General features: G+C 43.6%; 3 protein-coding genes and 1 long non-coding RNA gene across 4 annotated transcripts; 2 read left to right on the plus strand and 2 right to left on the minus strand.

Annotated features, from left to right (window-relative positions):
* The first annotated feature begins 2,290 nt into the window (after positions 1-2,290).
* LOC139385878 (uncharacterized) lies at positions 2,291-5,720 on the plus strand. Its single transcript, XR_011628989.1, has 2 exons — positions 2,291-2,789; positions 5,401-5,720. It is a non-coding gene; the product is annotated as an uncharacterized lncRNA (long non-coding RNA).
* Positions 5,207-8,194, minus strand: LOC139385877 (RNA polymerase II subunit D). Its single transcript, XM_071131162.1, has 4 exons — positions 7,888-8,194; positions 7,227-7,407; positions 6,997-7,092; positions 5,207-6,129 (listed from the first exon to the last, which is right to left on the minus strand). The coding sequence occupies exons 1-4, from the start codon at positions 7,961-7,963 to the stop codon at positions 6,051-6,053; spliced, it is 432 nt and encodes a 143-aa protein (XP_070987263.1). The 5' UTR covers positions 7,964-8,194; the 3' UTR covers positions 5,207-6,050.
* Positions 8,195-9,314: 1,120 nt separating this feature from the next.
* Positions 9,315-17,754, plus strand: LOC139386150 (uncharacterized). Its single transcript, XM_071131605.1, has 4 exons — positions 9,315-9,322; positions 14,697-15,441; positions 15,552-15,807; positions 16,057-17,754. The coding sequence occupies exons 2-4, from the start codon at positions 14,942-14,944 to the stop codon at positions 16,291-16,293; spliced, it is 993 nt and encodes a 330-aa protein (XP_070987706.1). The 5' UTR covers positions 9,315-9,322; positions 14,697-14,941; the 3' UTR covers positions 16,294-17,754.
* On the minus strand, positions 17,684-25,539 carry LOC139386149 (PHD finger protein 13-like). The gene is made up of 4 exons (XM_071131604.1): positions 25,120-25,539; positions 22,016-22,102; positions 20,039-20,948; positions 17,684-19,769 (listed from the first exon to the last, which is right to left on the minus strand). Exons 1-4 carry the CDS (start codon positions 25,129-25,131, stop codon positions 19,540-19,542), a joined length of 1,239 nt encoding a protein of 412 aa, XP_070987705.1. The 5' UTR covers positions 25,132-25,539; the 3' UTR covers positions 17,684-19,539.
* Positions 25,540-25,944: the final 405 nt, after the last annotated feature.

Here is a 25,944-nt window from a genome sequence, read left to right on the forward strand (position 1 = left end):
AACAAGACAATGATCCAAAACATAAAGCAAAATCTACAATGGAATGGTTCAAAAATAAACATATCCAGGTGTTAGAATGGCCAAGTCAAAGTCCAGACCTGAATCCAATCGAGAATCTGTGGAAAGAACTGAAAACTGCTGTTCACAAATGCTCTCCATCCAACCTCACTGAGCTTGAGCTGTTTTGCAAGGAGGAATGTGAAAAAAATTCAGTCTCTCGATGTGCAAAACTGATAGAGACATACCCCAAGCGACTTACAGCTGTAATCGCAGCAAAAGGTGGCAATACAAAGTATTAACTTAAGGGGGCTGAATAATTTTGCACGCCCAATTTTTCAGTTTTTGATTTGTTAAGAAAGTTTGAAATATCCAATAAATGTCGTTCCACTTCATGATTGTGTCCCACTTGTTGTTGATTCTTCACAAAAAAATACAGTTTTATATCTTTATGTTTGAAGCCTGAAATGTGGCAAAAGGTTGCAAAGTTCAAGGGGGCCGAATACTTTCGCAAGGCACTGTAGGTATTTGTAGTTGTCCACATATTCTAAGTCAGAACCGTCCAGAGCAGTAATGCTAGTTGGGCGGGCGGGTGCAGGCAGCGATCGGTTGAAAAGTATGCCTTTAGTTTTACTAGCATTTAAGAGCAGTTGGAGGCCACGGAAGGAGTGTTGTATGGCATTGAAGCTCGTCTGGAGGTTTGTTACAAAGTGTCCAAAGAAGGGCCAGAAGTATACAGAATGGTGTCATCTACGTAGAGGTGTACCAGAGAATCACCAGCAGCAAGAGCAAGATCATTGATGTATACAGAGAAAAGTGTCGGCCCGAGAATTGAACCCTGCGGCACACCCATAGAGACTGCCAGAGGTCCGGACAACAGTCCCTCCGATTTGACACACTGGGCTCTATCTGAGATGTAGTTGGTGAACCAGGCGAGGCAGTCATTTGAATAACCAAGGTTGTTGAGTCTGCCGATAAGAATGTGGTGATTGACAGAGTTGAAAGCCTTGGCCAGGTCGATGAATACGGCTGCACAGTATTGTCTTTTATTGATGGCGGTTATGATATTGTTTAGGACCTTGTTTGTGGCTGAGGTGCACCCATGACCAGCTCGGAAACCAGATTGCATAGCGGGGAATGTACGGTGGGATTCGAAATGGCCGGTGATCTGTTTGTTAACTTGGCTTTCGAAGACTTTAGAAAGACAGGGTAGGATAGATATAGGTTTTAACAGTTTAGGTCTAGAGTGTCTCCCCCTTTGAAGAGGGGGATGACCGCGGCAGGTTTCCAATCTTTAGGGATCTGAAACGATACGAAAGGGAGGTTGAACAGGCTAGTAATAGGGCTTGCAACAATTGTGGCGGATAATTTTAGAAAGAGAGGGTCTAGAATGTTCAATTGAACATAAACGTTGCTATACTGAACAACCAGTTGGAGGGATTTGGTTGTGGGCAGATCACTTTTGTCAAGTCAATGGTCACCGCCTTTCAAAGTGTGTTGCATTTTGGGGATAACATTTTTCCAGCTTGCCTACATGTCAACTGCTTGAACTTTACAAAAATCATGTGATCAAAGTTCATGAAGTTTTGACTAAGGTCAACTGTTAGTTTCTGTAGTTGCTTTTCACCAACATCATCCTGCTGCATTGTGGGAGGCTATTGTCAACAATCATTAGGATGTTTTAGTTTTATCCACGCGAACATGACCAAAACATGAACCAATTTGTTGTGATTCATGTGTACAGTGGATATACAGTATACCGATAAATGTGATATTTGAGACTCTCAGTAATTGATTGTACACTGTGTAGGCTACATACACACATATTATTATATTATGATTTCAGTTTGTGAGTGTGTGATATGGGGGTTAGATATGCCTACATATTTATCTCGACATTATAAAGAAAACCTTTTATAATAAATTGGGAACATTGCCATGTTGATATGAGCCTTGCTGTTCGAAATCCACATTAGTGTCTGAATTTCAGCTGTCACAGATGCACTTCCCTCAACTTCACCCCTCGACTTTTGTCCACTGTCGGTTGCTTTGGCCTTACCACTCAAATGCGCCCATAGGTTGTGAGTTGGGGAATGCCATTAGCTTTCCAATGACCTTTAAAATATGGAATTAATTTCTTCAAGCCACACCCACCAAAAGGGAGCAAACGTACCTCAAAGTCTGTTCAAGAACGTACAACTACAGTTCATCCATGTATTTTATGGGCCTAGCTACATTTCTTATTCCCCCCTCTATACGTCACTTCCGGTTGAACATGCAACAAGGGAGAGTTTGTTGTTTTGAAAAGTTTGTGACAAAATTTGCTGTTTTGGAAAGTTTTGAAAGTCTGGTTAATAGAAAGCTACCTTTTGAGTTTGGATCCGGCAATGCGGTTGGCATCAGTTGATGGAACCGCTACTATCTGTCCAGTGATCCTGCCGACCAAGGCAGTATGAGGAGTACTGAGCAGTATGAGGAGTTGCTTGGTGTAGCTGCTAGCTAGCTAGATGCTTATCAAGTGTGGTGGAATATTCTATTCAAGAGAGAGAGACTTTGTCATTTCTTCAAACAATCATCTTTATTCAATATCGACTAATTATTGCAATAATGAAACCATCGACCCAACAGTCTTGACATTTGGGCCGAGAGCCTTACTGATAATGATAAAACAGAAACCTTATATAGGATTTAAAAATGCTAAGTCAGACTGGTTTCAACTCCCATAAGCCACCTTGGTTGTCTACACAGGATGGTGATTCACTCCCAACCCGGCTTAGTTTCCCAGATGCCAGGTAGGTGAGACAATGAGGCAATGTTTTAAACTCTTCCAGGCTATCTCTCTCTCGGGTCACACACCACATCTTGTCTACAGAATGCCAGCTTTTAGGTTTTTATCACCAAGTCATTGTCAGCTCAAGCTATCTCTAGCAGACTAACTGCAGAAAGCTAGAGTGGAAAACATCTCTTTACAGCAATACCGAATTAAACAGAACAGAAATGTTCTATGTGTTAAGTATTAATTGCTAACTATTAATACCAAACTAAGCAGGTAAATAGGTAATTTTCCTATCACACAAGCTAGCTGAGTTTTCTTGAGGGCTTGAAAGCAGCCGCGGATTGTCCCAGGCTTGTGGCTGTCTAGATCTCTGCTGTTTGTTGTTGTTTCCAGGCTTCCGTGTGACATGTCATGTCTTGAACTGCGAGAAGTAACAGCGTAACCTACGTTGTTACCATGACAAAGACCACAGGACTGGAAAACCCACCACAAGCCCAGATGACAGGCCCAGGCAGATAGTAGTCAAGTTCCTGAGGTTCAAGGACTAGGTAGCTGTTCTGGAAAGAGCCAAGAACTTGAGAGGAATGTACGTCTTCCTCAACAAGGACTATCCTGAAGCTGTGCGCCAGAAGAGGAAAGAACTTACCCCAGCCATGAAAGCTGCCAGAGTGTGTGGGGACATTGCTTACATCTGTTATGACAGGCTCATTGTCCACCCTCCTTCCCAAAAGCCTGGAAGTGATGAGAGAGCCAAGCCTATGGGTTCATAGCTTCAACACCGCAGCACACACACCAACTGATTAATGGATTCCAGAATGTATGTTTTATCTAGCTTTGTTTGCTCTTTTCCATATGATGTCTATCTTTGATAAGCTATCCAGGAAAGAGCTGAAAATAGCCCATATTAATATACAGTTGAAGTCAGAAGTTTATATACACCTTAGCCAAATACATTTAAACTCAGTTTCACAATTCCTGACATTTAATCCTAGTAAAAATTCCCTGTTTTAGGTCAGTTAGGATCACTACTTGATTTTAAGAATGTGAAATGTCAGAATAATAGTAGAGAGAATTATCTATTTCAGCTTTTATTTCTTCCATCACATTCCCAGTGGGTCAGAAGTTTACATACACTCAATTAGTATTTGGTAGCATTGCTTTTAAATTGTTTAATTGTTTAACTTCCACAAGCTTCCCACAATAAGTTGGGTGAATTTTGGCCCATTCCTCCTGACAGAGCTGGTGTAACCGAGTCAGGTTTGTAGGCCTCCTTGCTCACACACGCTTTTTCAGTTCTGCCCACACATTTTCTATAGGATTGAGATCAGGTCTTTGTGATGGCCACTCCAATAGCTTGACTTTATTGTCCTTAAGCCATTTTGCCACAACTTTGGAAGTATGCTTGAGGTCATTGTCCATTTGGAAGACCCATTTCCAACCAAGCCTAAACTTCCTGACTGATGTCTTGAGATGTTGCTTCAATATATCCACATAATTATCCATCCTCATGATGCCATCTGTTTTGTGAAGTGCACCAGTCCCTCCTGCAGCAAAGCACCCCCACAACATGACGCAGTCACCCCCGTGCTCCACGGTTGGAATGGTGTTCTTTCGGCTTGCAAGCCTCCCCCGTTTTCCTCCAAACATAACAATGGTCATTATGGCCAAAGAGTTCTATTTTTGTTTCATCAGACCAGAGGACATTTCTCCAAAAAGTACAATCTTTGTCCCCATGTGCAGTTGCAAACCGTAGTCTGGCTATTATATGGCAGTTTTGGAGCAGTGGCTTCTTCCTTGCTGAGTGGTCTTTCAGGTTATGTTGATATAGGTCTCCTTTTACTGTGGATATAGATACTTTTGTACCGGTTTCCTCCAGCATCTTCACAAGGTCCTTTGCTGTTGTTCTGGGATTGATTTGCACTTTTTGCACCAAAGTACATTCATCTCTAGGAGACAGAACGCGTCTCCTTCCTGAGCGGTATGATGGCTGCGTGGTCCCATGGTGTTTATACAGATGAACGTGGTACATTCAGACATTTGGAAATTGCTCCCAAGGATGAACCAGACTTGTGGTCTACAATTATTTTTCTGAGGTCTTGGCTGATTACTTTTAATTTTCCCATGATGTCAAGCAAAAAGGCACTGAGTTTAAAGGTAGGCCTTGAAATACATCCACAGGTGCACTCAGATTCTGTCAATGAGCCTATCAGAAGCTTCTCCAGCCATGACATAATTTCCTGGAATTTTCCAAGCTGTTTAACGGCACAGTCAACTTAGTGTATGTAAACTTCTGACCCACTGCAATTGTGATACAGTGAATTATAAGTGAAATAAACAATTGTTTGAAAAATTACTTGTCATGCACAAAGTAGATTTCAAGTAGATCTCCTAACAGACTTGCCAAAACTATTTGTTCACAAGAAATTTGTGGAGTGGTTGAAAAACAAGTTTTAATGATGCCAACTTAAGTGTATGTAAACGTCCAACTTCAACTGTACAATGGCTCTTCATTTCTGGTAAGTCTAAGTCAAATCGCAATTACGTAAAGATATTCACATTTGTTCTGTACTGAACTAAAGACTTGTGTTTGCATATTTTTACAATTGAATCTGGTTTCTCTGTTGCAGTGAGCCAGCCAGGAAGCTGTCAATGTCCATTCCCCATGTCAGTCTCCCAGATCACCCCGTCTTTGTGTCGGAGTGGTATGGATGCAGTTTTCAAGCCCACCAGTCTCTCCAGGAGGAACATAACTCTGATAGTCAGCACCACAGCAGAGCACCCTGGCTTCTGTACGGGGGGGGGGGGGGTAATCACTGCACCAGGCCCATGAGTAGGTCCAGAAATACAGACCTCACATCCGACCCAACGATTGCATTTGACAAGATGAAGTGAACAACCACTTTGTATAGGAGCTAAATGAAAATAAAACAAATTGCTATGAAAAGTATTTCAGATGTTTATTTGAAAAGTATTTACATCTAGGAATGTATATATTCATCCTAGCTTGGTATGGCCTTCAAAATGGATATAATGAATGTACATCTGTGGTGCCTGATGCACATCTATTAACCCCCCCCCCCCCACACACACACAAAAAAAAAAAAAAGTGTCTGAGCTGGAGGTACCCATCCTGGGGAGAACGGTCAAAAGCAGTGCACTATATAGTGAATAGGGTGTCATTTGGGACTCAATGTCCTTCTGGGTGAGTAGCGGCGACCAGTATATTCTGACATAATGGGTTTAGGGTTAGAATAGGCCAGATGAGGAGGAATTGTCCTCAGTACTGGAAACTTCTCTTGGTCTGAATGTCATCAAGGATTTGCTGCAGCTCCTCATCCTCAAACCGCCCCTCCACACTGCAGAGAGAACAGCAGCAGGTTTCAGAACAAAATAGCACAACTCCTGTCACTAAATGTATAATTCAGTTAAGAACAAATTCTTATTTACAATGACGGCCTACCGGGGAGCACTGGGTTAACTGCCTTGTTCAGGGGTAGAACGACAGATTTTTACCTTGTCAGCTAGGGGATTTTATCAAGCCACCTTTCAGTTCCTGGCCAAATGTTCTAACCACGAGGCTACCTGCCACACGTTTAAGCCCCGATTTCCTGGTCAAGAGCCGACTGCTACCCAATCAGAGACGAGGCTTAAGAGTCTAGGTTAGAGCTCAGGCCCTCCTTCCAGCATTGTGGAACATCCCACGCCCCCCTGTGTAAGCACCACATCTATTTCTATGGGCACAAGCTCTGTTCATGACACAAACGGTTCACAACCCGCTTGTTGGCAGAGAGAACATGTTGAAGGTTTAAAGCTTAATTCCTGCAATTGTACACATTTTGTCATGGGGTGCAGAGAATGTTGCTGTTTTAAAGTTAATTTTTTCAAATTCTTTACATTTTGCCCTGTCTAATGTGTGTTCATGTGATATGAGTGAAAAACATTACATGATATTTAGGCAAATAAAAATAGCTTTAAAAAGTTAACTGACATGGGATAGTTGATCTGGACATTCTTGACAAGTTATAAATGGCTCTCTAAGGTATGCAATGACTGACAAGAGGAACTGACGATGCACTACCCAACTTCAAAATGGCACCTTGTGCACTTTCTAGAGTAAATAGAAAGCAGGACTGACCCCCCCCCCCCCCCAGGCAGTTTGGGAACCACTGGTTTAGAGGGCCGAGTATGGCGATAAGCGAGGAGACAGTAACAGCAGGTCTTACCTAGGGATGAGGGCTTTGGCCTCCTCCGCTGCTTCTGGACAAAGGTTGGCCAAACTGGCTAACTCAAACTTATGCAGCTTCTTCTGCAAGAGCAAGCTGTGGGATACAGCACAATAATCAGTCAACATGAAAAGTTAATGAAAACATTCACCACCAAATAAATGTACATGGGCTTTTATAAGGTATTGACATTTGTTTTTGGTTGTGATAGTGACAACTGTTACACTGACCTGCGAACACTGGCGATAGTTTCTCTGTTTTTGAAACGGCTGAAACGTGCAGTATAATTCAGAGTTTTCATGAAGACCTCAGATAGCTCTTGTTCGTCCTCTGCACTCTCGTTCTGCTGCTTGCGATGCTCCAAAAGCATGTGTACCTCAGAGTTTAGAAGTGTCTCCGCGTTCTCGAACTCTGAAGAACGCAGGGGAGGGTGGGTTTTAATTAAGCAATAAGGCCTGAGGGGGTGTGGAATATGGCCAATATACCACGGCTAAGGGCAGTAAAAATGCCCTTACGGGTATTTTTACTGCCCTAATTACGTTGATAACCAGTTTATAATAGCAATAAGGCTCCTCTGGGTTGGTGATTTATGGCCAATATACCACGGCTAAGGGCTGTGTACAGGCACTCCGCTTTGCGTCGGGATTAAGAACAGCCTTTAGCCGTGGTATATTGGCCATTAATCACCAACCTCTCGAGGAGCCTTACTGCTATTGTAAAAACGGGTTACCATGGTAATTAGAGCAGTAAAAATACCAGTGGTATTCGGTCTGATATTCCAGAATTCAGGGCTCAAACCACCAAGTTTAGAATGTGGAATATAGTTAGATAGGTACCTTAAGTGAATCGTTATATTCAATCTAGTTAACATAAATACATTTTAATACGAACCTTTGGGGAAAAGTAGCTGAGAAGCGTCCTCCTCAATATCTCCGACAGCTGTTGTTGAACCGCCACTGGACGCCATGCTGCTTGTCACACTGAATGAATGAGCCTTCCTAGCTGCAGGTAGTTAGAAAAACGAATCAAAAAAGAAACAGCTGATTCCAGTTGCTTGCTCTGAACCAAAAATACCGTATATCGGCGCCTTATAATTGTTTGCAGAATTGTTTCAGCATAACAAAAACACTAGCACGACGAATCTCCAAATTCATCAAGGAAGGAAGCTGCGTACCAATCAGCGTCTCGTCAGAAACACAAAAAAAGTACTTCTGGGTCACGGAATTTCAAGATTTTCAAAATAAAAGTCCCCCAACGTAATAGTAGAAATATGTCAAAAAACTGTATTTGTTCATGATATATAACAAATAATTGTCTAAACAATAACAATGATCAATATTTGTTCATATTTAAGTGACATTTGGGTTTTAAAACATGTTCAAATGTCAAATAAATGACCCCAATGCGAATCAACGTACAAACAAACAACTACCTCTTTCCCTACTGTATTTAATTAATTTATTTATTTTGCTCCTTTGCACCCCCATTATTTTTATTTCTACTTTGCACATTCTCCCATTGCAAATCTACCATTCCAGTGTTTTACTTGCTATATTGTATCTACTTTGCCACCATGGCCTTTTTGCCTTTACCTCCCTTATCTCACCTCATTTGCTCACATTGTATATAGACCTGTTTATACTGTATTATTGACTGTATGTTTGTTTTACTCCATGTGTAACTCTGTGTCGTTGTATGTGTCGAACTGCTTTGCTTTAACTTGGCCAGGTCGCAATTGTAAATGAGAACTTGTTCTCAACTTGCCTACCTGGTTAAATAAAGGTGAAATATATATATATATTTTTTAAATAATATATTACATATTGGTTTATATATTAAAAACTATTCTGGGTGCCACACAAAGTATTGCAGCGAATACTCCGTAGTGTCTGTAGAATGTACAGGCTACTTTATCTCACTTGGTGCTTTCAAGACAACTTGACGAGGTCAAACGATGACTTCAGATAGTCGGAGCTCTGGAAAGATGGCAGAGTTTCTGACTTGGAACAAAAAAACACACACATACACACACACACACACAGCAGCAGCAGCAGCAACCCAGCAACCCAGCAGGATGAATCTGACGTGCTTGCCACGAGAGAGTGAGTCACGTAGTCGGAGCTCGTTTTTTCCGAGTTCCCAGTTGTCTTTAAGGCGGCAACTGACACTAGACATGTTCAGGACAAGTCCGATACACAAAAACACAGACACACACAGCAGCAGGAAGCCAACAGGATGAATCTGACTTGCTTGTCATGAGACAGTGAGTCACGTAGAACCAGTTTCACTTTCATACACAGCTCGAGATTAGACAGAACTTCATCGGGTAAGCGAAACAAATATTTTGCGCAATACCATTATTGCCTGTAATTTAATAGAAAAGTAGAGTAGGACAATGATGTCCTCAGTTTATACGGCCGTATAGCCTATTGACATAGGTCTGCTGTATTCTTTCTAAAACGATTAGTTTGAAACGGCCAAAAACCTAAAAGGGTTCTTCGGCTGTCCCCATATGAGAAACATTTTGGTTCCAGGTAGAACCCTTTTGGGTTGTATGTAGAACCCTTTCCACAGAGGGTTCTACATGGAACCCAAAAGAGTTCTACCTGAAACCAAAAAGGGTTCTCCTATGGGGACAGCAGGAATAACCCTCTTGGAACCATTGTTTTTTCTAATAGTGTAGGATTGCAGAAAATTAGCTTCTGGACCAGAGTCAGGAATATAAATATATAAGTATGTGAAGGGTGTGTATGGACAGTATGTGAATAGAAAATGTTTGTACAGCAGTAGTTGTATAGGATGAGCCATAGAATTCATTACAGTTGAAGTCGGAAGTTTACATACACCTTAGCCAAATACATTGAAACTCAGTTTTTCACAATTCCTGACGTTTAATCTTAGTAAATATTACCTGTTTTAGGTCAGTTAGGATCACCACTGTATTTTAAGAATGTGAAATGTCAGAATAATAGTAGAGAGTGATTTATTTCAGCTTTTATTTCTTTCATCACATTACCAGTGGGTCAGAAGTTTACATACACTCAATTAGTATTTGGTATCATTGCCTTTAAATTGGTTAACTTGGGTCAATAAGTTGGGTGAATTTTGGCCCATTCCTCCTGACAGAGCTGGTGTAACTGAGTCAGGTTTGTAGGCCTCCTTACTCACACACGCTTTTTCAGTTCTGCCCACAAATGTTCTATAGGGTTGAGGTCAGGGCTTTGTGATGGCCACTCCAATACCTTGACTTTGTTGTCCTTAAGCCATTTTGCCACAACTTTGGAAGTATGTTTGGGGTCATTGTCCATTTGGAAGACCCATTTGCGACCAAGCTTTAACTTCCTGACTGATGTCTTGAGATGTTGCTTCAATATATCCACGTAATTTTCCACCCTCATGATGCCATCTATTTTGTGAAGCACCCCCCACAACATGATGCTGCCACCCCTGTCCTTCACGGTTGGGATGGTGTTCTTCGGCTTGCAAGCCTCCGCTTTTTTCCTCCAAACGATGGTCATTATGGCCAAACAGTTCTATTTTTGTTTCATCAGACCAGAGGACATTTCTCCAAAAATAACGATCTTTGTCCCCATGTGCAGTTGCAAACCCTAGTCTGGCTTTTTTATGGCGGTTTTGGAGCAGTGGCTTCTTCCTTGCTGAGCGGCCTTTCAGGTTATGTCGATATAGGACTTGTTTTACTGTAGATATAGATTATTTTGTACCTGTTTCCTCCAGCATCTTCACAAGGTCCTTTGCTGTTGTTCTGGGATTGATTTAAACTTTTCACACCAAAGTGCTTTCATCTCTAGGAGACAGAACACGTCTCCTTCCTGAGCGGTATGATGGCTGCGTGGTCCCATGGTGTTTATACTTGCATACTATTGTTTGTACAGATGAACGTGATACCTTCAGGTGTTTGGAAATTTCAACCAAGGATGAACCAGACTTGTGGAGGTGTACAATTTTTTTCTGAGGTCTTGGCTGAGTTATTTTGATTTTCCCACGTTGTCAAGCAAAGAGGCAGTGAGTTTGAAGGTAGGCCTTGAAATACATCCATAGGTACACCTCTAATTGACTCAAATTATGTCAATTGCCTATCAGAAGCTTTTAAAGCCATGACATCATTTTCTGGAATTTTCCAAGCTGTTTAAAGGCACTGTCAACTTGGTGTATGTAAACTTCTGACCCACTGGAATTGTGATACAGTAAATTATAAGTTAAATAATCTGTCTGTAAACAATTGTTGGAAAAACTACTTGTCATGCACAAAGTAGATGTCCTACCCGACTTGCCAAAACTTTAGTTTGTTAACAAGAAACTTGTGGAGTGGTTGAAAAACAAACTTCCAACTTCAACTGTATATACACTTACAGTGCCATTCGGAAAGTATTCAGGCCCCTTTACTTTTTCCACATTTTGTTATAGCCTTATTCTAAAATGATTAAATAAATCAATTTCCTCAGCAATCTACACACAATAGCCAAAGCAAAAGCAAAGCAAAAACAGGTAGAGAAATTTTAGCAAATTTATTAAAAATAAAAAAACAGAAATACATTATTTACATATGTATTCAGACCCTTTGCTATGAGACTCGAAATTGAGCTCAGGTGCATCGATCATCATTATACAACTTCATTGGAGTTCACCTGTGGTAAATTCAATCGATTGGACATGATTTGGAAAGGCACACACCTGTCTATATAAGGTCCCACAGTTGACAATGCATGTCAGAGCAAAAACCGAACTATGAGGTTGAAGGAATTGTCCGTAGAGCTCAGAGACAGGATTGTGTCGAGGCACAGATCTGGGGAAGGATACCAAAGCATTGAAGGTCCCTAAGAACACAGTGGCTCCCATCATTCTTAAATGGAAGAAGTTTGGAACCACCAAAACTCTTCCTAGAGCTGGCCGCCCCCGGCTAAACTGAGCAATCAGGGGAGAAGGGCCTTGTTCACGGAAGTGACCAAGAACCCGATGGTCACTCTGACAGAGCTAAAGAGTTCCTCTGTGGAGATGGGAAAACCTTCCAGAAAGACAACCATCTCTGCAGCACTCCCCCAATCAGGCCTTTATGATAGAGTGGTCAGACGTAAGCCACTCCTCAGTAAAGGGCACATGATAGCCTGCTTGGAGTTTGCCAAAAGGCACCTAAAGACTCTCAGACCATGAGAAACAAGAGTCTCTGGTCTGATGAAACCAAGATCGAACTCTTTGGCCTGAATGCCAAGCGCCACGTTTGGAGGAAACCTGGCACCATCCCTACGGTGAAGCATGGTGAGACAAGTCTCTGAATGTCCTTGAGTGCCAGAGCCAGAGCCCGGACTTGAACCCAATCATCCGTGGCTCGGGTGGCTGAGGTACTTGATAATCTTCTCAGCCTTCCTGTGACATCGGGTGCTGTAGATGTCCTGGAGGGCTGACAGTGTGCTCCCGAGGATCCATTGGGCTGACCGCACCACCGTCTGGAGAGACATGCGGTACCGTGCAGTGCATTTTAAGTACCCTCGCTGTGATATTTCCAACAGAATCCTCTCAATGGTTCATCTGTAGAAGTTTATGAGGGTCTTAGGGGCCAAGGAAAAATCTTCAGCCTCCTGAGGTTGAAGACGCATTGTTGCGCCATCTTCACCACACTATCGGTGTGAAGGGACCATTTCATGTCCTCAGTGATGTGCACACCGAGGGATTGAAGCTTTTGACCTTCTCCACTGTGGCCCTGTCGATGTGGGTGGGGGCGTGCTCTCTCTGCTGTCTGCTGGAGTCCACCATCAGCTCCTTAGTTTTGTTGACGTTGAGGCAGAGGTTAGTTTTCTGGCATCACTCCGCCAGGGCCCTCACCTCCTCCCTGTTGTGTCATCAGCAAACTTGATGATTGATTTGGAGACGTGCATGGCCACGCAGTCATGGGTGAACAGGGAGTACAGGAGGGTGCTGAGCATCCACCCCTGTGGGGCCCCCTGTTGAGGATCAGCATGGCAGAGGTGTTGTTGCCTACCTTCACCACCTGGGATCGAACTGTCAGGAAGTCTAGGACACAGTTGGACAGGGAGGGGTTCAGACCCAGGGTCATGAGCTTAGTGATGAGCTTGAAGGCTGAGCTGTAGTCTATGAACAGCATTCATACATAGATATTTCTCTTGTCCAGGTGGGATAGGGCCGTGTGCAGTGCAATGGTGATTGCATCATCTGTAGATCTGTTGGGGCGGTATGCAAATTGTAGTGGGTCTAGGGTGTCGGGTAAGGTGGAGGTGATCCTTAACCATTCTCTTAAAGCACTTCATGATGACAGAAGTGAGTTCTAAGGAGCGATAGTAATTTAGTTCAGTTACCTTCGCTTTCTTGGGTACAGGCACAATGGTGGACATCTTGAAGCAAGCTGGGACAACATACTGGGATAAGGAGAGATTTAATATGTCCGTAAACACTCCAGCCAGCTGGTCTGCACATGCTATGATGATGCGGCACACAGTCCTTGTGAGCGGTGGGGGCTCACATCGGCGGCTCAGTGTTGTTTTCGTTGAAGTGGGCGATGAAAATGTTTACCTTGTCCGAGAGTGAAGCGTCACTGTCCCCGACTTGGCTGGCTTTCCCTAACACATGCGTCTCTTGTCCGAGCCGTTGAATTGCGACTCCACTTTTTCCATGTACTGTCGTTTTGCCTCATTGATTGCCTAACGGAGGTCATAGCCCGTTTGTTTGTACATGTCCATGTCCCCAGTCACCTTTCCGTGGTTAAATACGGAGGTTTGTGCTTTCAGTTTTGCACGAATGCTGCCATTTTCCCATGATTTTTGGTTTGGATAAGTTCTAATCGTCACAGTAGGAACAGAACATTTCCCTGTTTGAGTGATCAAAATAGTCTTGAAGCTTCATGCTTAAGTCTCTGCCTTTATGCGGGGAGGAGCAGCATGGAGGTGTGATCTGATTTGCCAAAGGGAGGGCGGGGGAGGGCCTTGTAGCCGCCCTGGAAGGGAAAGTAACAATGGTCAAGCATGTTCTCCCCGCGTGTAGCACAGAAGATTTTCCTCCGATTTTCTTTATTAACGTCCCCAATGTGGCCTCGTATATGCTGTTTCTAGTTTGCACAAAGTCCAGTGTGGTTCCTTGAGAGCCATCACAATGTCGGGCTTGGGGGGGAATATACACAACAATAACCGAAGAGAATTCTCTCGGGAGGTAATGCAGTGGGCATTTGATGTAAGATCTTGAGTGGATGGCTGAGCTGAGCTAGTCTGGAGAAAGAGAGAGTTGAGCTGACCAACAGCTCACACGGTTGTGTGTGTGGCAGCCAGCCTAATGCCGCGTTCACATCATGTCGGGAACTCTTAAATGCGATCCACCTACTAGGAAACATGGGTATGATCTCTGGACCCTGATCTTTCCCACATGCTGAACTCAGACTTCATACACCACTGAAAATTGCAAAAAACATGCCAATTTACTACGAACAGTAAACCATGCCACACACAGCAGGTCCAGATTTAGGAATAGGACATAGGAATGGTTTACATGCCACAGTATCTTACCTCCTCTTTTTTGTATTGAATTTACAGAATACTAACTTCTTGAAACTCACAGAACCATGAGTCCCAGAAAGACAAACAAAAATGGCTCTCACACTGACAGCTCAGCCTTAAAGAGCCCACCAAAACAAAGGCATATCAACAAAGGTTCCACCCTAAATCCCTCTAATGGCTCAGGAGACTCAGGAACCAGCAGAGCGACGGCCAGCCAGGCCAGGGAAGCAGGAGCAAACACAGACATACGTTATGCCAAGAAGAACATCCCTACTGTCAGATATCATCCTGACATCGCACAGAAGAGACCTGAGGCCCATCAGCATAGTCATAGCCCTGACAAGAGCAGCCAGGTCAGGGGTAAGCCTGTGGTCTCTCCCCCCAGGACCAATCCGGATCAAATAAAATCTAGTAAAATCAGCAGAGCCATGGCTAGCCAGGCCAGGGGAGCAGGAGAAAAGACCACAGACACACGTTACGCCAAAAGGAACATCCCTACTGTCAGATATCATCCTGACATCGCAGAGAAGAGAGCTGAGGCCCATCAGCATAGTCATAGCCCTGACAAGAGCAGCCAGGTCAGGGGTAAGCCTGTGGTCTCTCCCCCCAGGACCAACCAAATTGGGGGGAGCTCCATGGTCTCTCCCCTCAGGCCCAAAGCACTGCCCCTGGGGTTATGGCAGAAAGTAGAGGTGGAGGCGGTGGAGCTCCAGACCCGGGGCCAGAGAGAGAACCCCAGCTGGTTCTCCTGGCGTCAGAACCGAATCACAGCGTCGGTCGCTCACCGACTCGCCCATAGCCGCTTCGTTACTGGCCAGAGCACGACCCCGCCGGCTTCCTACCTGGCCGCCATCACAGGCCGCGGCAACAACGTCAAGACCCGCGCCATGACCTGGGGCATTGAGCGGGAAGCCGAGGCCGTGCGGAGGTACCATCTATGCATTTACTTTAATTGTTCTGCGATTGTTTTTAAATGTTGTATTGAATGTTGTATTCTGTGTCTGTAATAAAGTACAATCTCATCTCATTTTATCTCAGATATCAGAGCCTGAAGAGCAAGGCCCTGGGCCGGGCGGTGAGGGTGCAGGAGTGTGGTTTGTTCATCGACCCCCAGCGCCCCTGGCTAGCAGGCAGTCCTGATGGCATCGTAGAGGACCAAAGGACCGGCCAATGGCTGCTCTGCCTAGAGGTCAAGTGTCCCTACAAGCACCGTCAGAACACTGTAGCCCAGGCCTGTAGAGAGGACCCAGCCTTCTGCCTGACAATACAGGACCAGGGGGAGGAGGGGGGACAGGTTAGTTAAGACATGTTGTTTGTTGTATCATTGTACCCCCTGACTTGGGCTATACCAAGCTTTATTTTTTATTTTTTTCAAGCATACTATCATCATAAAGGCATTTTAATTATATGAAGAGTGCCTTGCCTTGGTCCCCCTTGTTTTTGATGACCAGTTAACCCCTTAACCAAAGAGCACCTTCAATCTGTAAAGATCTACCTACTAGTGTATTCTAGCAGCACTTCCCTATTCTTCTTTTCTCTACAGGTGAGGTACCATCTGAAGCCAGACCACAGCTATTTCACCCAGATCCAGTGCCAGCTGGCGGTGACAGGGTTAACCCAGGCTGACCTAGTGGTGTTCACCCTGAAGGAAACAGCCATCGTCCCTGTGACCTTTGACCCTGTGTTCTGGGATGAAACCCTGGCCAAGCTGGAGATGTTCTACACCGATGCTGTCCTTCCCTACATCAGAGACGTACCAGATATGAGGCCGGAGGAGTAGCAAGCATGCCTGGACACTGTGGTAGAACCATGTGGCTAGCTTGTTCAGGATGAAACTAGCTTGTTCAGGATGTCAGATATGGAAGTCCCGAGACAAACTGTAGTTGTGTCTGTGGTAAAGGACTGGTCTGGGTTGTGTCTGTGGTAAAGGACTGGTCTGGGTTGTGTCTGTGGTAAAGGACTGGTCTGGGTTGTGTCTGTGGTAAAGGACTGGTCTGGGTTGTGTCTGTGGTAAAAGACTATGGCGACTGCAGGTTTAGAGATTTTAACCTATTACTTTACTGTCAAATATTTGAATGTAAATAAACCATGCCTGCCTTACGACATCTCAGATACCTGGAGCTGATTTCATGTGAGCAGAGATCAACCTATTACTGAACAAAAATATAAACACAACATGCAACAATTTAAAATATTTTACTGATTTCAAAGAAGGAAATCTGTCAATTTAAATAAATGATTAGGGCCAAATCTATGGATTTAACATGACTGGGCAGGGTCACTGCTATGGGTGGGCATAGTCCCACCCACTTGGGAGCCAGGTCTACCCACTGGGCTGGCGTGGTTACACGTGGTCTGCAGTTTTGAGGCCAGTTGGACATACTGCCAAATTATCTAAAATGACTTGAGGCAGCTTATGGTAGATAAATGAACATTAATTTCTCTGGCAACAGCTCTGGTGGACATTCCTGCAGTCAGCATGCCAACTGCACGCTTCCTCAAAACTTGAGACATCTATGACATTGTGTTGTGTGACAAACCTCACATTTTAGAGTGGTCTTTTATTGTCCCCAGCACCTAGTGCACCTGTGTAATGATAATGCTGTTTAATAAGTTTCTTGATATGCCGCACCTTTCAGGTTGATGGATTATCTTGGCAAAGGACAAATGCTCACCAACTTTTTGTGCATATGGAAAGTTTCTGGAATATTTTATTGAATCTCATGAAAACATATATTTTTGTTCAGTATATATGATCAACAGTAGTGTGGCAGCTGACAGGAAGTTGTGCTGGAGATCAGTTGTTTAAATAGGCACGAAGAATACTTGCTTAATAATGGTGATGCTTTTTACATTTATTTAACCTTTAATCAACTAGGCAAGTCAGTTAAGAACAAATTCTTAATTTACAATAACAGCCTACCCCGGACGACGCTGGGCCAATTGTGCCACCCTATGGGTGGTCCCAATCACAGCTGGATGTGATGCAGCCTGGATTCGAACCAGGGAATGCAGTGATGCCTCTTGCACTGATATGCAGTGCCTTAGACTGCTGCGCCACTCGGGAGCCGTGCTCCATTAAAACCAGACAAAACCATATCTGGTCTGGTGACTGATGTGTTCAATACACTAAATAATATGTAAACTATACAGAACACCGATGAGACTAATGAGTTAGTCCTTTGCCTTTATTACTGCATATGTCACATATAAGATATAATAAACAACTCTAAAAAGCAAACTATTTACATCTTACTAAAGGTTTACCATCTGATATACACTGAGTGTACAAAACATTATGAACACCTGCTTTTTCCATGACAGACTGACCAGGTGAAAGCTATGATTCCTTATGGATGTCAAATTCACTTCAATCAGTGTAGATGAAGGGGAGGAGACAGGTTAAAGAAGGATTTTGAAAGCCTTGAGACAATTCAAACATGGATTGTGTATGTGTGCCATTCAGTGGGTAAATGGGAAAGAAAATATTGAAGAGCCTTTGAACAGGGTATGGTCGTAGGTGCCAGGCACACCGGTTTGTGTCAAGACCTGCAAGCTGCTGGGTTTTTCAGTGTGTATCAAGAATGGCCCACTACCCAAAGGACATCCAGCCAACTTCACACAACTGTGGGAAACATTGGAGTCAACGTGGGCCAGCGTCCCTGTGGAATGCTTTCAACACCTTGTAGAGTCCATGTCCTGACTCGACTGTTCTGAGGGCAAAAGGGTGAGAGGGTGCAACTCAGTATTAGGAAGACGTTCCTAATGCTTTGCACACTCAGTCTACATATATAACATGTTTGGAAGAGAGGCAGGCATCCACTGGCAATGTATAGTAAATACAGAGTCAGAAAGTTGAAGGCGTGACAATCTTATACATCAAATGGCAACAACTGTGGAAATAACTGAAAATGTATTATACATATTTTGAGAAAGTAGTCCCCAGAAACCTGTCCATGGGTCTCAAAATTGCACCATATTCCCTACATAGTATTGTACTAAGTAGTGAATTCAACATACTAGTGTAGATGAGCCAAGGCAAGCCCTTTAGGTTCAGTGATGCACAAATGAAGAGATGGGTAGAAGGAGGGAGGAAGGTATGGGTGGGTGGCAGAATGGAGGGGTGGGGGTAAATGAGATTAGCATGTGAGAAGATGTTATGTTCTCACCACAACAGTAACAGCAGACCGTTACCAAACACATTCCTCTTTCACCTCTGCCCTCACTCCATCCCCCCCAATCCCTCTTTCTCGCTCTCCTGTAGCCCCTCATTCCTTCCTGAGTAGATTGTCTGTGAATGCATGGACATTGTACTGTTCTGGGGAGAATGATAGGATCTTACAATGCCTGGATAGGTATTAAGTATCAGCTAGCCACATCATATGTTATAACAATCTGGTGCCCGATGGCACAGTTGATGTGGCACGCAACCATTGGTTGATGAATGTAACATCTGAGCAGGGGAACACAACCATAGACTCATGGCTTGGTTGCTGATGGCAGTGTCCTGGGTCGTGTTCATTAGGCACAAAATGGAAGAAAAAGGACCGAAACAGGGAGGACTACCTGGACTTGTCCAATAACAGAAGTTAATTGACTTTTTCTGTGTCTTACTGAACACAACCCTGGTGGCGGTTTTTGCAGAGCGACAAAATGGACCAGCATAGAACTTGATGCTCACTAGTGGTCAACGTCCCAAATGGCACCCTATTCCCTACATCAAAAGTAGTTCACTATATAGGATACCCAAGTCAGTTGCACAACTTAATGCATTCAACCGAAATGTGTCTTCAGCATTTAACCCAACCCCTCTGAATCAGAGAGGTGCGGGGGGCTGCCTTAATCGACATCAACAGCGCCCGGGGAGCAGTTGTTGTTTGGGGTTGCTACATAGCTCAAGGGCAGAACAGCAGATTTTTCCACCTTTGGGATTCAAACCTTTCAGTTACTGGCACAATGCTCTTAACCACTAGGCTACCTACTGCCAATTGGGACGCAACCAATGAACCAGCTGGTGCTATCTAGTCTAGTCGCTGAAGCGTTTGCGGGGGGCAATCCGCGCCCGGTTGGAGCGTCTGATGTTGGTCTTGGTATCTCGGCAGGGCTGGCAGATGAAGACTTCAGGAACATGGGTGCGACGGATCTTAGCGCAGGACAGGTGCACCCAGGTGCCACACTCACTACACTCTATCATGGGCCGACCCGCAAATGGCTTCAGGCAGAAACAGGTGATCAGGTCCCACGAGTCATCCTCATCTGAGAAGAGAAATAGAAGAGAGACGTTATATTAAACACAGTCTCTGTTTTAAACTATCAATGATGGTTGTAAGATAGTGATGAGGTAATGAGTGAGTGTGTCCAAAACTGCACCCTGTTCCCTATTACTTTTGACCAAAGCCCTACAAGGGTCCTGGTCAAAAGTAGTTCACTATATAGGGAAAATGGGCCCTGGTCAAAATGTATACAAGAGGAGAGCGTGCCATTTGGGATGCTTCTTTAGTCTCAGGTGGGGTTCCTCTACTCACCCTCCATCTTGCGGTTGTCTGCAGATGTGTCCTCTCCATCGCTCCCTCCCTGGTCTGTCTGGTAGTTGCTCCCGCCATGGTCCCGGTCCTGGTCGGGGCTGCTTCCCTCCTCTGTGTGGTAGCCTGTCTCTTGGTCTTCAGCTAGCTGACCTCTGAACCTCCTGTCCATCACCATCCTTAGGATATCTGACCTCTGACCCCTGTCTATTCCTCCTTCACTCCCAGACCCCTCCCAGCTCTCCCGTGACCCCTTCTCTTCCTTTCTTCTCTTTTTTTCTCTGTCTCCCAGCCTGTGAGGACTGCTCCTCTCCGTCTCACAGCTTGTCATTGTCATGTCAACTGGCTGCTCTGTCACTTCCTGTTCCAGTTCTTCACTTCCTTTCTTCTGAGGGAAAGCGTCGCTCGTCTTCCCAGCCGACCCGTTGGGGTCTGGTGTGTCTGTCTGACCGTTGTTGGTCTTGTTCCTGTGGTCAGACAGAGAGCTGCTGGGGGTGGCTTCAGGGAAGAGTTGAGTCAGGAAAGATTGGGGAAGTTTACAGTCATGGTCACATTTGGAAACCATCAGAGGATGTGTTTTGTTGTCAGTAGGACAGCTGTTGTGGTTGGTCCATCCAGACTGGGGCAGGTGCTGCTCATGGATCTCTGGCGTTTTGCTGACCGTTGATCTAGTGGCAGCCTGTTCCGTATTCGGAGACTTGGCACTTTCTCCTCTAGGCTTCTTATCCCCCTGACCAGGCCCGACTGGCTTCTTGTCTGACCTCCTCTTCACCTCCTTCCCTTCCTCCTTCTGGCCCCGAGCAGAGGAGCCACAGTCTGAGGTAGGAGAGGACTGGTAGGCCCATGGACTGGTACTCTGGCTGGTGCTGCAGGGGTTGCTGTCCCTGGGCTTGCTCTCACTACACCACCACTCCTACAGGGGGATACATCACCATGGAAACAACAGCAGAACTAGAGACATCATTCAACAGAAATATACTGAACAAAAATATAAAAACGGAACATGCAACAATTTAAACGATTTTACTGAGTTACAGTTCATATAAGGAAATCAGTCAATTGAAATAAATTCATTAGGCCCTAATCTATGGATTTCACATGACTGGGCATTGGTCACAGATACCTTAAAAAAAGGTAAGGGTGTGGATCAGAAATCCAGTCAGTATCTGGTGTGAGCACCATTTGCCTCATGCAGCGCAACACATCTCCTTCACATAATTGATTAGGCTGTTGAGAGTGGCCCATGGAATGTTGTCCCACTCTTTTTCAATGTCTGTGAAGTTGCTGGATATTGTTGGGAACTGGAACACACTGTCATACACGTCGACCCAGATCATATAAAACGTGATCAATGGGTGAGAATGCTAGCCACGGAAGAACTGGGACATTTTCAGCTTCCAGTAATTGTGTACAGATCCCTGCGACATGGGGCTGTGCATTATCATGCTGAAACAGGAGGTGATGGCGCCGGTTGGACTTACTGCCAAATTCCCTAAAACAACGTTGGAGGCGGCTTATGGTAGAGAAATGAACATTGAATTCTCTGGTAACAGCTCTGGTGGACATTCCTGCAGTCAGCATGCCAATTGCATGCTCCCTCAACTTGATGTGTGGCATTGTGTTGTATGACAAAACCGCTAATTTTAGAGTGGCCTTTCATTGTCTCCAGCACAAAGTGCACCTGTGTAATGATCATGCTGTTTAATCATCTTCTTGATATGCCACACCTGTCAGGTGGATTGGATTATCTTGGCAAAGGAGACATGCTCACTAACAGGGATGTAAACAAATTTGCATACAACATTTTGGGGATCTTTTATTTCAGCTATGAAACATGGCACCAACACTTTACATGTTGCGTTTATATATTGTTTTCAATGTAGAAACAATAAGACATCAATTAATTACAAGAGCAATTTGGTGTTAATAAGCTACATCTCAGTCTTACTTGAACAGGAGAAAACTGTTTCATCAACCTACCTCTGTTTGATAGGGGATGTATCCAGCATAGGCCAACACAAAGGTGCAAAACTGGTTGAAGTCTTCCACAGTGCGTTTTCTCTTTCTCTGCGGAAAAAAACAAACCTTGTTATTATAGACCATTAATAACCACATAACATGTGCAGAGTCCCTCCAATCCATGCAACTGGCCCGTAGCGCCAGGTAGTTAGTGTGCACATTTGAGACCATTCCATTGAAAGCAAACTGTCTACTCGGTGCACCCAGCGAGCTGAAACAAACGCACCTAAGTGCAATAGTAAACTGCCGTGAGCCAAAGCGCGGGAGGCGGTCACACCGACCAACCAACCAGTTGTAGGCTAGCCTACACTTGGTTTGGTCGACAACATCAAGACAGTTAAGTAACAGACAAACCCGCTGTGTGAAAGCAGGCATCATAGTAATGATACAACGATTGCAAACTGATTTAGAACATCAGGGCCCACGCCTTTTGAAATGTAAACGTTAATTACCTGGATAGATGGTGGGCTCTTAGCTTGATCGGTTAAAGAATGACTGTTTGTGGGATAGTTTACGCTAATTTATGCAAATGTTTATAGCTAATCAAGATTTTGTTACATTAAATGAGGATAGCCTGAACATTATAAAGTTGGTTTGGCATGTCTAGCTTGAAAGGTTCAAGAGTTGCTGTTGGCGAGTTATTTTATGCAAATTTAGACATTTATGTAGCTATAGTTGATAGAGTTTAAAGAATTTTAAATTAGGATAGCCTGAACATTTTAAAGTTGGTCTTATAGCTTAATTGGCAAAGGAGCAGGACCAAACTAAAAAAAGAATATGTTTAGGAAGGTCATACAAAACATGATGCATTTATTTCAAAAGATCAGCATGTTTTGAGTTGTATTTAGCTGTGCTTTATAGCAGAGGCTATGAAATCAACTTTTTATATTCCCTTGCCCTACCACAGTCAACACATATTTTACAGTAAAAATGTAATGGAAACAAGAAAAGATATTTATTGCTGATTGTCGCCAGTACTCACATGAGGAACGCAACGGTATGGAGCCTCAGTCTAGGAAAAAGTCATATTTTGTTTCAATCTGCACAATTTGTAGAGTTGTTTGGCAAAAATAGGTTCATTAAAAACCTTGAAATCTGCCCTTTCCGACAGGGTATAGCAATCAAAATGACTGACCTGCATGGACCTCTGTAGACTGAAATGGAAGTGCTATTTCGTAAGCCCCGGTCCCTTCTTTTCCAATGCGCTGGTGCACTTGTCATCAGCCTCTTCATAATCAATTGATAACATTGTCACCCATCAGACTATTGGCAATTTAATATTTATTATTATAATATTTAAAATTAGTTTCAATATAGTTTAGGTGTAGTTTGGACGGGCTAGATGGGCAGTCAACTGTTGTCTTAGTCAGAAAATACACTATAATCTTATTTTAGTATTTACAGTCTATGCACTTTTGGATCAATCAATACATTTGTCTAATTACAATTTACATTTGGTGTCCTGAGGTTTCTTATGACCCATTTTAACAAAATAAATGCATTCATGTATTGTTTATTATGGAATATTTACACAATTGAAATAACTGACTCGAGACCATTCTAGTAGTTATGGATTTCCGGAGCGCTGACTGTTAATATTTTTATTTTATTTTACTAGGCAAGTCAGTTAAGAACAAAATCTTATTTTCAAAGACGGCCTAGGGTTAACTGCCTTTGTTCAGGGGCAGAACGACAGCTTTTTGTTTTTGTTTTTACCTCGTCAACTTGGGGATTCGATCTCGCAACCTTTCGGTTTACCACCAGGCTACCTTCCGCCCCTTAGCAGTTTAAGCGCTAGAGCGAGTGGAATAATAATAATAATAATAATAATAATAACAATATGATTATATAAGACACCTAGAGTTGTGCTTTGAAACAACCCACAACTTTAGGCTAAGATTGTCAAAATAAACTTTCAAAAGGCCTGGCACCGGAAGGACAAAATGGACAGCCCTTCAAAAAACGTGAAGCCAAATAGCCTACAACGCATGAAAAATGTAGCCTAGCCCAAGAAAGTCTCGCGAATATTGCATAGACCTACCTGTGTTGATATACATAGGCTATTGCAACACTGTCGCAACTTGCGACTCGATTGGACATTATGTATAACTTAATAGCAACATTGTATCGAGTGTGTAAAGCCGGGGCTAATGGGGGAGGGGAGGAAACGAGGGCTGAAACAGACTGTAGGTGCACCTAGAACAGAAACACTGACAACGAAGCCGGTCTCGATAGTTTCTCGGCGCGCCAAAGGTAGACTAGTCGTCATTTCAACAAGACAACTGTTCGTGTTTAGGCTGGCTAGCCGTATTGTCATTATCATCCCATCCGGGATTTGACAGTCAGGAAAAAAAAATCTACTTCATGTCTGTCTCTACACCGGGGTCGCCTGCATAGGAAGTGATCGACGCATAACGAGACAAACACTGTTCCCAAAATCAATCAAATAATCCTCTACTGTCCTTAAGTAATTGTATCTAAAGATGGCGACGAAGATGTAATTTCATCGTAACATGATTGCTGGGCGGTCACCAGAGAAACATGAGTGGGTTAGACTGAAGTAAGCTTGTAACATGTAACCTTCGCTTCTCCAAATAGTTTCTCTAAATTAGAGAGCTTGATCAGATGGCATCCTAGTCTACTCAAGCATACATTTTTTATTAACTTAAAGTTGCGATTGCAAATCAATGAGCGGAGTGCCAAATATTTCAGCGACACAATAGAATTCCTCCTGACATGGCTTCTGTAGTCTAGCCTAGGCTAAACACACTCGATGCTGCGCAGAAAAAAAACGTTGACACAACTTATTTTCTGGACACCCAATAAACTAGGTCACGTTTCACACGAAATGCAAATAAAAGAGCATCCATCATCGTCGATGCTTTTTTAACTGACCATCATTTAAAGGTGTCTGATTCATTTGGCTACGCGGAAAGAACGTTGTCGTATCCAAGTCGCGCGCCCTGGACACGCCACAACAAGCTTGCAACCTACACGGAAACTTGTTTGTTCTTACCACTTTGGAAAACATTTACCAACAATGTAGGCTAATAAACCATACATACCTGGGCTAACATTGTTGTATGTCTCTAAATCAAATGCAAACAAAATGCTGAGGGTGAGGTCTTGTCCTCCTTGCTCTGCTGTAGCCTTGTCCTGATGATCTTCAATCGACGAAATTGGGTATTTTAGAAAAACAAATCTCGATGTTTTACTTACAGCAACACGTTCGTTACAACAGACAACATTCAGCTACTAGACATTCTAGCATTGTCAGCAACGATGTTGTTTGATTCACAAAATGTTTAATGATAAACCATGGAACAGCTGTCCTAGAATGAAGACTAAGAGCGAAAATGTACTGTTCTTTAGTAGTCTCTCTACAAACAATTGTCTTTGTCGCTGCAGCGCAAGCTGTCCTATGATATAAAAAGCAACGAAAAGTACGCTGACTCCCGACGGTGGGAGATCCGCGAAACGATCACATTCTATTAGTGACATCAGTCCACCGAGCAGGACAGGACCGCTTTAACTCAAAAGAGGAGGGTAACTCCCGTTTCGTAGATGGTTGAACGAATACTATCTAAAATAACTATTGGAGTATAAGAAATATGCGTTATAAATTGTAGCACAATGTTATAACACATTTGCATAACGCAACTAAAAACAAAACTTACTACATATAGCGTATCATTTGTGGAACACCCCTTTACAGTCAGAGAGTTGAGTCCGTCCGTCATCTAGTAAGACGCTGAACAGGAGGATGGATATATTATCATATCTCCCGCGAAAAGTCGGCAACTGTTCATGGAGCACAGGTGCCCTCATTCAATTTGAACTGATTTGAAGTTGCATGTTTTTAACTTTGAGAAAGTCACTATGTGAGCCAT

This window comes from Oncorhynchus clarkii, chromosome 27 (assembly GCF_045791955.1).
Source record: "Oncorhynchus clarkii lewisi isolate Uvic-CL-2024 chromosome 27, UVic_Ocla_1.0, whole genome shotgun sequence".
NCBI classification, from domain to species: Eukaryota; Metazoa; Chordata; class Actinopteri; order Salmoniformes; family Salmonidae; genus Oncorhynchus; species Oncorhynchus clarkii.

Bases quoted from the DNA above. Each gene is read 5' to 3' on its own strand.
- LOC139385877 (XM_071131162.1), bottom strand. From the start codon at position 7,963: ATGGCGTCCAGTGGCGGTTCAACAACAGCTGTCGGAGATATTGAGGAG. The intron at 7,408-7,887 runs GTTCGTATTAAA...TGCGTTCTTCAG, and splicing joins TCAGCTACTTTTCCCCAAAG to AGTTCGAGAACGCGGAGACA. The intron at 6,130-6,996 runs GTAAGACCTGCT...TTCTCTCTGCAG, and splicing joins GCCAAAGCCCTCATCCCTAG to TGTGGAGGGGCGGTTTGAGG.
- LOC139386150 (XM_071131605.1), top strand. From the start codon at position 14,942: ATGGCTAGCCAGGCCAGGGGAGCAGGAGAAAAGACCACAGACACACGT. The intron at 15,442-15,551 runs GTACCATCTATG...ATTTTATCTCAG, and splicing joins GAAGCCGAGGCCGTGCGGAG to ATATCAGAGCCTGAAGAGCA. The intron at 15,808-16,056 runs GTTAGTTAAGAC...TTTTCTCTACAG, and splicing joins AGGGGGAGGAGGGGGGACAG to GTGAGGTACCATCTGAAGCC.
- LOC139386149 (XM_071131604.1), bottom strand. The intron at 20,949-22,015 runs GTAGGTTGATGA...ATCCCCCTGTAG, and splicing joins ACATCCCCTATCAAACAGAG to GAGTGGTGGTGTAGTGAGAG. The intron at 19,770-20,038 runs GTGAGTAGAGGA...TTCTCTTCTCAG, and splicing joins AGACAACCGCAAGATGGAGG to ATGAGGATGACTCGTGGGAC.